The sequence below is a fragment of the Macrobrachium rosenbergii genome, chromosome 49 (genome assembly GCF_040412425.1).
Source record: "Macrobrachium rosenbergii isolate ZJJX-2024 chromosome 49, ASM4041242v1, whole genome shotgun sequence".
NCBI classification, from domain to species: domain Eukaryota; kingdom Metazoa; phylum Arthropoda; class Malacostraca; order Decapoda; family Palaemonidae; genus Macrobrachium; species Macrobrachium rosenbergii.
This window is the reverse complement of record NC_089789.1, coordinates 31,785,726-31,797,993: the sequence shown is the minus strand read 5'-3', so window position 1 is coordinate 31,797,993 and position 12,268 is coordinate 31,785,726. Positions and strand designations below refer to the sequence as shown.

Here is a 12,268-nt window from a genome sequence, read left to right as displayed (position 1 = left end):
TAATTTATACCTTAATAAGAAAGTATATTATAGTTAATTGTAAAATGACTGCAGGAAGTCGTAAAATTTTCACGGGGCTCCAAAATCGTCACAGGAAATAAGAAAAAAAATAATTGCCATGGTCAAGATTTTTCCAGTAGATTTATAAAGCAAAAAAATAAAGATTTACGTCGAGCATTAAAGCTTTTTCAGTTTGTAAAGTCGCTGAAACAAAAATGAAAATAAAAATACCTTATTTTATTCAACTAAATACGCCATAGATATAAATAAGTTACCCATAATACCTTTAGACTTGTTTTCTATAAAAGAGAGTGTGTTTATTCAAAGAAAACGTAAAAAAAACGTAAACCTCACTAAGTGAATATCACTTCGTATGACTTGAATCCTGCGTTTGATTTTAGCTTCGAAAATGTTTTCATTAATGGTTTTTCATTTCTATGATAGTCTATTCATATTTTAAATACATTTAGAGACATGCTAAGAACTAATTATGGTCAATGTCCAGAACAACTCCGCGGTGAGATATAAGAAAATAGGTCACACTATAATTTTCACAATATAAAATAATAAAACTTTGTCTCTGAACACTTTTTGAGGAGATTCACCATATCCGAGATATTAATGATTATCTAATCGGCATCCTCAAAAATTTTCTAAGTCGTTTGTTTGCCATCCAGTAGGGAGTTGGTTCGAAAATGAGGTTTTTTACTGTAATGTTTCTCAGGAAGAGTGTAATGGTTCTCCAGAAAACTAGTTCCCCATCGAATGATTTTCGATTTTTGACATAAGGTTAGACAATACCTGTCCCCAACCCCTCCATAGCTAATATGGCAAAATTGTGTTTCCTCATCATAAGAAGTGGTCTAAAACGCTTTAAATATGAAAAATATTACATTTTACTTTTTATTTTGGTACTTTATGCATGCGGAGTTCTTCTGGACATTCACCCTAATTATTGATCGCTATTTGTAACTAATTAATAATGGTCTACGTGCTCTCTATCGACTCTCTTAATGGCATTGTTTGATATTGAGAACACATTGCTATACTTGTTTGTTGGTACAGAGCATTTTTAACCATTTTATTCAGTGCAGTCTTACTAGTTCAGGTCTCTTTAATAGTGGACATAGGCCTAGTATGTAAAGGAGCCAGGTAATAAGATAAGGAAACAAACGCAGGTGAAGTTTGGTTACATATGTCAAAATATGAGAATAAAAGCAAAATCAAGAAGAGTTTTTAGCTCAATGTCATAACAGATGGAAGATTCGATACTGATTAGTATGGTTCTACACAAACGTTCCATTAAGAACGAACCTATAGCTGTAGTGAGAGATTTGCAAAAGTTAGCAGGGTGAATTACCGATTATGGAGAGGAGATGGTACTGGTAAAAGCGATGGGAAAATTATTGCTTATGAAATATGACTGTGATTAGAAAATTAATAGAAAGAATAAGTGCTCTATAAATTAGTATTACTAGAGAAACCCGTATTACCTCTGCTTGAATCAATACCCTTATCAGCAACAAGGGATATCCTCATTAACTTCCACATTGGAGATAGGGAATCAGTTTGAGGGTAAGAGCTGTTGAATGATGTTACCATGGTCTACTAATAAAGGTTGTTCTCTGACACCATGGCAAACTCATCTGAGTAACGCGCTGTGAACCTCATTTAGCATATGCAATACCCATCAGACTGCACCAGCTAGGCCCAGATAGTCACTGCATGCCGCAAGTGGCATTTCGACGAGTTTTTGGTGCCGTGGATGCGGGGTGTTTATGGTGATCTCTAACAAAGATTTCAAAATAGATTACTAAGAGAGACAAGCGCAGAGTCCCAACAACAGGTATCTCCAGATTGGTTTTCCATATACGCTGTCGAAAAAGTTGGGATGTCGCTATTAAGACTATGCTCAAATTTATCGATTTTCTCTACCATAAAGTATATTAAGTGTGTAAAGCCATGCTGAACCAGCTCATAAAAGGGTAGTTGAAGGTATATCACATAATTTTAGGACTCTCGCCTTCATTTTGCTGTTTTTGAGGATAGATAAGAAGATATGTACATTCATCTAAATTATTGCATCTTTATGCTTAGTATTCAAACTAGAAATTAGGCATTTGTGATGCTCTTTTAGATTATTATATTTTCGTCCTTGATAAGTTTTTGTTTAAATCGAATTTAATACCTTTTTTTATTATTAATTACCCACCAGATTTTCGGTAATAAATTTCGAAACTTCTTGTAAGATGGTAATTGCATGATTTCCCTCTCAAGATTTTTAAAGATCAGGGACTAAAAATTGCATGCTGATGCTCCACAGCTGAACACTTTATTGTTCTCAGTTTTTACTGTCAAACTGCTGCATAGTGGAGTAGCTTGCTTTCTTAATGGGGAACTGGACTTATAGTGATGCAATCAGTTGAATATGAGGATAAACACTTGTCAGAGCAAGAATATTGATTAGTTTGACTTGGACGAAACCTCTACTCTGTACTTTACAGAATGCTCTTTTGACAGTTCTTAATGGCTCTGGGCACTTTGTAAAAGTAAGTGAAAGCTTCAATTCCAAGCTTTCCTTCAAATCTACCTAAGAATATATCATGTAATGCTCACTTGATATTGCTTGTAAGGTTTCTTATGCCTAAATTGATGGTGATATCAAATTCTTATGCCTCAGAACTTTTATTCGATAGTAAGTAAAATCGTTCTTCGTTCCGATGTCATCAGCATTGAGGTACCTTTATTTTCCAGTCAGAATGTTATGCTATCTCCAAGTTCCTAAAACAGTATTTGTGACTTTGTATAGTAAGCAAGTTCCTATTTATTTCTCCTCTGTAAGTTTATGTTGATGCAGAATTTCCAGCGTTCTGCAAAAAGTCAGCATTCATATTCTATCCAGTTGCTCTAATTTCATTCTGCTATAAAACAGGAACCCTTCCCTTAGTAAGCCATGTTATGTATAGTGACTTCTGACCCTCCACTCTCTCTTTAAGGCCAAACCACATCAAAATACTCCAGTAATTCTTTTCACTTATGCATACTTCTTTTTCATCACATTGTATTTGTATCATCATTGCTCACCTCTTCAATCCAGCTTGTTCGCCATCTACTACGTAGACAGTTGATCTTAACATTTTCTGTCTTTTTTTCTCTCTCTCTCATTCACACACAGCAACAAAACTTCACTTCTGTGAAGGAGAGTTGGTTAAACAATATAGTCATACACTACATATTCTGCTTCCAAAGACACTCCTATTGCTATTCCCTGGTTCTGTTCTTTACAAGATCCTATTACCTTCTTGTCTCCAAATGCAATTTATGAAATTGAAATTATTTATATATTTTTTTTTTATTTCAATTTGGCACTATCCATCCGGAAAACAGTTAGAATAATGATAAGTCTATTTCTAACGCTAAGTTTGAGCTCTCAGAATCCGTCAGTTCTACTCTAAGCTTAAGTGTTCAGCGTGGTTAGCATCTCGTGATTCACCCATGAATTTATGAGTGACTGGCATCACGTTTCTCCTATCAACTCACAGATTAGCGCCATGTAATTTACAGTGACTCACTTGTGAACTCATAACATCACCACATGCTTCGACCGTGAGCTTCGTGTAGCTAAAATAGTTCGGTTCAATTTTTATTTACTCATGAACTATGACTGACTAGTATCAAACAGATCCCTCGTAAACTTCAAGTAACCAGCAGTCAACAACTGTCAACATTTTCTGACCAACGCCACCTGATTTACCCGTGACTAAATTGGGCAGACGGTCATCATTTAAATAATGAAAAATAAGTTTAATCTTTTTTTTTAATGCACTGCATAGCTTATATTCTAGACCTACAAATCAGTTTTACATGTTATAAAATTCATAGCTTTAGAATTCGGACGATTGACGGTCGACAAATTAATCTAAACTGGTTTCTATGATAGCTTTCATAATTAGTCTATATTAGGTTGTAATGGTTGTGGCATTTTATGAGTCAAATACATCCTCAAGTGTCATGTCCCTGTTATTAGCAGAATAACCTTGTACAAATTAGTTTAGTTATTCTACGCATCAATAAACAGGTATTTCATATTAAGAACTTTAATGGCAGCATCACTTTTATTTCTTCTTTTTACTCTCCATCCAACGTTATTATTATCAGAGGGCAATACTGCTGTTCTTGATATTTGTACTAATGTGAAGCATTTAAAGGTATTGCAACTTTTTGTTTGTGTGCTGCACGTGTGTGTGTGTGTGTTTGTGTGTGTATATTGTGTATATTTGCTTGTGTGTGAGTCCTTTTACATGTAAGAAATTCCAGATTACATATATATAATAGTATATATATATATTTGTATATATGTATATATATGCATAAATATATATATATACATATATATATATATATATATATATATATATATATATATATATATATATACATATATATCTAAATATATACATATATATAAACATATATACATAAATATAAATATATATATATATATATATATATATATATATATATATATATATATATATATATTTATTTATATTTATGTATATATAAGACATATATATACATATATATATATAAATATATATATATATATATATATATATATATTATATTTATATTTATGTATATATGTGCATATATATATATATATATATAGACTTTTATATATATATATATATATATATATATATATATATATATATATATATATACACACGTGTCGTGTGTGTATGTGTGTGTGTGTGTGTGTGTGTGTGTGAGCGTTTGCGTGTTTGCTTCTTCTTTCAGACTCTATGGGCCTCTTTTACTCGCACTCATATTTCCAAGCTTTCCCTCTAGTGACGTCAAGGAAAAATGAATTTGGTTCCATTTTTCCTGTCTCATAAACACGACATCACTTATGATCAGACACGTCGCTCATTCTGCTCATGAGCTCAGTGGGACCAGATATCTACTATAGTTTGGTGATCATTTCTTTCGCTAGATACTCTGTGCGGGAATTTTGACTTCCAACTAGCTCTGCAAAACGTCGAGAATTCATGTGTCTGGTTAATGTTTTCAAAGATTAATGGTGTTTAGCCTCTGGCAGTGTAGCTGAAATGTTTAAGCAAGGTGGTGGACCTGTGATGAATTCTCTGGAATAACGATTTTTACATCTGATGATGCGGTCTTTACTGTCAATGTGAAAGACAATCGAGTATGTCGTTCATTCTAATATTTTCTATATGACGTGTCTCGGAGATGAAATTTTCAGAATATGTTTGCTTAGAAAAGCAATCGGAATCTCCATCGCAATATGACGTGATGCGCTTTTCAGATCATCTCCCATGATGCTGTCGAAGAGTATGTCTCAAGTAGCCATCATAAGGCCTCTGGTCGCCTGCGGAAGATCCATAAGAAAGAGAAGTGTTTTTGTGTTCGTTTTCCTCATTGTCAATTTTTTTTTACTGCGGCTCGTCAGTGTCAGGACGACCCATCCCACTGCAGGAGGGAACCCAAAAGCCCCTGTAGAGGGCGAGTATCTACAGCTGGAAGACTTTGCCTCCGCCGTAGAGAAGCTTCAACGTCACGTCAGCACCGTCAGGAGTCGCTGCCGCCGAATGGCGAGGTTTGGCGGGCTGGTGACGTGTGATGACTGTCACAAATGCATCGTAGACGGAGGCAAGCTCCTCTGTCTTGATGCAGACGTGCGCCCCGTGCCCAACTCGTGCCACGCTCTGAGCTTTGGCATCGGGTACGACATGAGTTTCGAAAAGGCTCTCGTCCAGTACGGCTGCCGGGTGACAGCCTTCGACCCAACGAGCATCAATTTGACCAATACAGTTCAACCGGGCAACATCCAGGCCATCCGTCTAGGCCTAGACGCTAGAGATCACGAGTTCGTTCAGAATTTCACTGACCTTCGGCACCAAAGGACCGAACAGCACCAAATGTCTTATAGGAAATACCAGTCAATCATCGAGTTGTTAGACTACCCGGATGTTCACCTGCTGAAAATGGATATAGAGGGATCTGAATGGAAAGTGTTCTCTCAGATCCTCAGTTCTCCTGAAAGTCGGAATTTACTGAACAATGTTCGCCAGATATTACTGGAAGTCCATCTGGATTTCCTAACCACTGGAGACGATCTAGAAACCACATACTACAACGCACTACAAGCAACTGACGTGTTCGAAAGCCTGGAAGATCTTGGATTTCATTTAGCTGCGTTCGAACTCAACGAATCTACTCTGTCGGAGTATGTGCTAAATAATGTGAATGTTTCACTGTACAGGGAAATATCGCTTATTAGAAGGACCCCGAACCTGTGATATATTGATTGTGTGTGTGTGTGTGTATATATATATATATATATATATATATATATATATATATATATATATATATATATATATATATATATATATATATATATATATATATAATAATATATATACATATATTATATATAAGATATTTTAATGATAATTTGTTACATGACTTATAGTCCTGTATACTCAGTTTTTGTATCTTAATAAAAAGAAAGTTACGAAAAAATTTTTGTTTTGCTATGGCTTTTTAAATGAAGTATGTAAATTTGTCCTTTATTTCAGTTTATTACTAGGTAAAGAAGTTAATTTATTTCAAGGTCTTTTGCGTTAAACCACAAAGTGAGGCCAATTGTACTGTAGAATTTTCTCATTAAAATCCTTTAGTTTCTTTATATTGTGAAATCTACACATCCTTTTGAAATTCAATAATGATTTCCTATAGGTACTCTAAGATATCTCATCTGATAGATTAGTCAGCATAATCACTGGATTGATTGACCTATGTGCTTTGGTCATCTTCAGTGTCACGTACATTAAGTTTTTTGAGCCGGTTAGGGACCATAGAACAGCTGTATTCAAATCCTGAGCTGTGCTATAACCTCTATCATACCCTTCCACAGTCTTGAGTTAAAGTTCACTTTCTTGAACACTTAACCAGACTTTCCTTCTTTATTTCTTTGGGCCTAACATTTATTAAATTTGCCTTATTGCGCTTATCAATAATGACGTGGTCTCGGTTCCAGTTGTCGTTAATTGTTGTCAGTTATATATACTGTATGTATGTTTAGGTCTTTTTGGCTCCATCTTATAATTGAGCAATTATTGGCTCATGGCGCCTTCCGTAAAAATGCATGCACATTAGGAATAATAATATCATTTATAATAATGACGACAACCCATAATCCCAGTGCGAGGTAGAGGTTTATTTGATAATAATTCATTATATCCATTATAATATATTCTGATAATTTATAAGGCCATGAACTATACATAGTATCTTGAATGTTTTTTACTTGTAATTCAGAACCTGGCTCTCATTTGTTTAACACACATCGTCAACACATCTAGATACACCATTCATTTTCACTTATTTGTATGAATTGCTGCTGTCTTTAATCTTTGTAATCTTATCCCATATAATTTTTAATCCAAAGATGAAGATCTTCCAATTTTTTTTTTTTTATTCACAGAGCTCAGACATTGAAAATTATCTTGCGTTTTCATCTCTTCAGTTTCATCCTTAAACATCTCATTGTTATTAAAAGAACCTTTACGAATAATAGGAAAATTAATGTACTTATAATGCAGGTACAATGACTATATAATAGAAGTAGGTACTAAGCAAAATATATTCACACTAGGTAAGTAAAAGTCGTCATGACATGTGATATTACTTTTATTAGAATTTATATTAAAAAACAATGTACTCGATATTTACATTCTATTTTAGCTCGGTCCAATGCTTCTTGACAAACACGACTATTCAGTTGGTGATGACACTGCGTCTGATACAGAAGAGACAAATAGGCTGAAGGGTAAAAATAAATGAAGAGGGGCAGCTTGTTGTTGTTTCCTACAAATACTCTTTTGATATGAAGTTCCAAAATAAATGCGACTGGATAATGAATGAGAAAGAATTAGGTTTTCAGTTTTTTTATAACATTTGTTTTTCGTTCGGCCATTTGTTAAGTTCTACAGATTAAGAACATTTTTTTTAAATCCGTGGGATAACAGGGATCTTGTTTACACAAAAAAATAACTTGGACTGGATTTTTTTTTCTCTTGCACAAAAGAATAGGACTTTTTTTATCTCTTCCACAACAGAAGTAATAGGATTTTTTTTTGTCTCTCCCACAACAGAAGTAATGGATTTTTTTCTCTTCCATAACAGAAGTAATAGGATTTTTTTTTGTCTCTTCCACAACAGAAGTAATAGCACCTTGGTATTAGTTGCCTTTCAAAGGTTTCTGCCCAAACAACCTCCGGGGAGGTAAAAGAAAAAAAAAAAACACCCGGTCTTGATCACATATTAACCGTCACAAAACAGGAATCCACATCAAGCACCGTAGAATTCAGGCACTTTCTAAGGCTCAAAGACACGATGAATTTTATGATTTAATAAAAGAAATTTTTGCACTATCACTAATCAAGACATTATTCAAAAGAACTTAATAAAGGGAATTTGTATAATATTTACCATATTAATCCATTACCAAAATTATAAGGTATGCATAAATAAATAATCGATTCATTATTAATTATTTTAATTAAAAACTACATTTCTTTAAATATGCATTGTATCGTAATAAGTCAACAGAATTATAGACCGAAAGAAACTCCGTAATTGTTTTGAGTCTTGTGCGATAATTATAAGTAATATAATATTTACAAATGGGCCATTTAACTATGTTTCACGTAATTATGTCATACTTTAGTATATATATATATATATATATATATATATATATATATATATATATATATATATATATGTATTTATATGTATATACATACATACATACATAGATACATATATATGTATATATATATATATATATATATATATATATATATATATATATATATATATACATATATATATACATTGTATATATATATATATACTATATATATATATATACATATATATATATATATATATATATATACTATATATATATATATATATATATATATATATATATATATATGTATATATACTGTATATATATATATATATATATATATATATATATATATATACAATATATATATATATATATATATATATATATATATATATATATATATATATATATATATATATGCGTAGTTAGTCTCTCAATATATATTACTCATTATTTTAATAGTTAAGGTACAAGATGCTAGTTTAAATCAGTTAATATTTACATAATAGTTTTGCTGACATAACAGATGTCCCTTTGAAATGCATTTTGACCCTATATCATTGAAAATTACCTTCCTTATAATAAGATAGGAGTTTTTCATTTCCAAGTTTTAAGCTTAATCCGATTTTTCTCTAAGAAGTTTCTATAATCAATAAATATTGGAAAAAAATTTACTTCTATGTGGAATGATAATATCTTAGACGATGTTAAGGATAACGAATTATCAATGACATGCATTGCTGCATTTTTTTAAGAGCGATTCACTTGAAAATGATACAGGTAGATAATTCTTTTCATGTACAGAAATCGCGAGTTTAAGTGCAATCACATACCGATTAGGACACTGGCACAGAGATTCTTTGCATAAATATTACTCACTTATTAATCTTAGTTAAAGCTTGCTGTTCTAGAAGCATAAAGTATTTCGTAATGAACGTAAACCAATGTAAGAATTTATTCTATTTAAGTGGTTTCGACGGAACATTCAGTGTTAAAAATAAAAATAAAGTTTTTCCCTCTAATGAACGTATATAAACATTATATTTCTTTGGATAATATTTAAAAAAAAAAGCGGTTTTTTATTAACAGCACATGTTCTGGTTAATATATAATTCTCGATAAGAAAATAATATACATCCACATCTGTCACTAGGCTACATCGAAGTAAGTTATCATTTCTTAACGTTAGAAAGAAATATGTAGGAGACAGAGAATGAAATTGTAAAAAGGACAGGTATTTTAAAGACTGCGAATTTTCCCCGTAAAGGATAGTCATTTCTTCTTCAACCCTCACCATATTCTCCTTCGTTCGTTTTCTTTCCGTTTACTGCAAAACATCATGGAATAAAAATTTACTCCTGCTCACTATCAAATGGGGCAGAAGAGAGCCCGTCGCCCTGCTTTCTTTGAAGGGGGACATAAGTATAGAAACGATGGAGGGACGAGGTACAGGAAAATGAAAAAAAGGAAACCAAGCTTCCTAAACAAGCACTTCAAGACATTATAAGCAAAAAAAGCTTGCAAGAATAACCACACGTTGAATTTCCCATATTATTAATATTGTATATGAGATACACTACATTTTTACATAATTCATCATCCCATTGAAGAGGGTAGAAAACACACAGTTGAGGCAAAGTTAAGGACAAAAAAAAACTCTTTGACGCCACATTAGTCAAACTTTGAACACCTGCAAAGTCCTACAAAGTACAATTACAAAGGTTAAAAAAAAGTAGGGGCGATAAACATAAACGAAATACCAAAAAAAAAATGTTAAAGGAAAAAAAGGATATAAGGAATAATTTTTTTTTCTCGTTAGTTCCAACCAGTTCCATGGTTGAAGTTCCCTGCTCACTAGCTGCCAATCGAACACTGTAGATTCCTATATACAGACAAGACCAGAATTCGCTAAATATAATTCTCTGTAGATTCCAAAGCTCCCGGAACGAATTCACAGAACCCCCAATAAAATTTCTGTGGAATCCAAAAAGTGTTCAGGAAAATGATAATTACTCAGTTAGGAAGTGAGAAAAAGATAAGGATTATTGCTGATTAGCTGCGGTAAATTGCCATAATTATAGTCTTAAAATACAGGAAATTTAAGTAAATCCATGATATCTACTTTGCAAAATAGTCAGGAGATAAATAAAGTCTTATTGCTACAATCAATAAATAATATTAATTTATATTTTTCTCGTTTTTCAAGTCTCCCTTTGCAAGTAAGATATCACACCTAATCATAAATAAAAAACAAACTTTGTTTTCTTTTGAAGACTCGATTCCATCTTAACAGCAAAATTGTTTAGTACTGCAATCGATAAATAACATAAATCTATACTTTTCAATGTACTCTAAACCCTCTTTTGAAAATGAGACACCAAACCTAATCGTTAATAAAAAAAGAAAAACAAACTTTGTTTTGCTTCGAAGACTCATTTCATCTTTACAGCACGATTGTTTACATCCTGTTGCAACCGAATGAAGCGCTCAGGTACCGCTTGTAGATTCTTCTTCTTCTTCTTCTTCTTCTTTTTCAAAGACTTGCCGGGAAGGAAGGGACGGCTCATCCCAAGAGCAGCTTCTCGGCTGATTCCGGAGCGTCCATGAGCTTGATCAGACCGAAGAAGCTGTTCTCTTCTCTCCTGACGGCGTTCATGTGACTCTCGCGGTCGCGGATGGACACGGCGGCGTTCTGAGGGAGTAGTGAATGAAACCTTTCAGTGGTGGAGTGGAAACATGTCGTTCGTTTACCCTTTTACTTACAAAAAGTTGCTGAGATTCAGGAATATTTAGAGAAAGTGACTGCATTGGCAAAGAAGTGTAAGGATTCATTCACTGATTCATGTGAGGATAAAAGGTTGGGAAATCAAAACTGAGTGTATGAAGGAATGAATCAGTCAACACATCACTAAAAGAATGAATGAATTCACTCGCTCATTTTACCCATTCGTGAAAAAAAAATGTTTGGGAATCGAAGGATAACGCAGAATGGAGGGACGATCAATCATTGCATCATTGAAGGAGTAAATGAGTACATGTACTACTTTATTTATTCACTCGCGAAAAGAAGATTAGTAACTCAAAGGATTAATTAAGTAGATGATGAATGAAACGAATATTCCATCTATCTCAAATAGTATGAGGAGCACTAAAACTTATTGGCTGTGCTCGACGCTCTCTCTCTCTCTCTCTCTCTCTCTCTCTCTCTCTCTCTCTCTCTCTCTCTCTCATATATATATATATATATATATATATATACATATATATATATATAATTATATATATAATATATATATGTGTGTGTGTGTGTATGTGTGCATATTTATATAAATATATATAAATATATATATATACATATATATATACATATATATATATATATATATATATATATATATATATATATAGAGATATATATATAGAAAAAGAGAGAAGAGAGAGAAAGAGAGAGAGAACACTCGAGCAATATGCGATAGGTTTTAGTACGCTTCATAGTACACGAGATAAAGGCTTATAAAGAAAAATATATCAGAT

General features: G+C 32.7%; 2 protein-coding genes across 4 annotated transcripts in view; one reads left to right on the top strand and one right to left on the bottom strand.

Moving 5' to 3' along the window:
- The first annotated feature begins 4,777 nt into the window (after nucleotides 1-4,777).
- Nucleotides 4,778-6,326, top strand: LOC136832426 (probable methyltransferase-like protein 24). Its single transcript, XM_067093317.1, has one exon. It carries the CDS (start codon nucleotides 5,343-5,345, stop codon nucleotides 6,324-6,326), a length of 984 nt encoding a protein of 327 aa, XP_066949418.1. The 5' UTR covers nucleotides 4,778-5,342.
- A 4,937-nt stretch (nucleotides 6,327-11,263) lies between these two features.
- LOC136832242 (protein eiger-like) overlaps nucleotides 11,264-12,268 on the bottom strand; it is a 195,126-nt gene continuing 194,121 nt past the window's right edge. For all 3 annotated transcript variants that reach the window (XM_067093106.1, XM_067093105.1, XM_067093107.1), the window contains one exon: nucleotides 11,264-11,426. In XM_067093106.1, coding sequence (XP_066949207.1) covers nucleotides 11,298-11,426 — 129 coding nt within the window. In that variant the 3' untranslated portion in view covers nucleotides 11,264-11,297. The remainder of the gene's footprint in view (nucleotides 11,427-12,268) is intronic.

Excerpts from the sequence above, each read along its gene's own strand:
- LOC136832426 (XM_067093317.1), top strand. The coding sequence starts at position 5,343 with ATGATGCTGTCGAAGAGTATGTCTCAAGTAGCCATCATAAGGCCTCTG.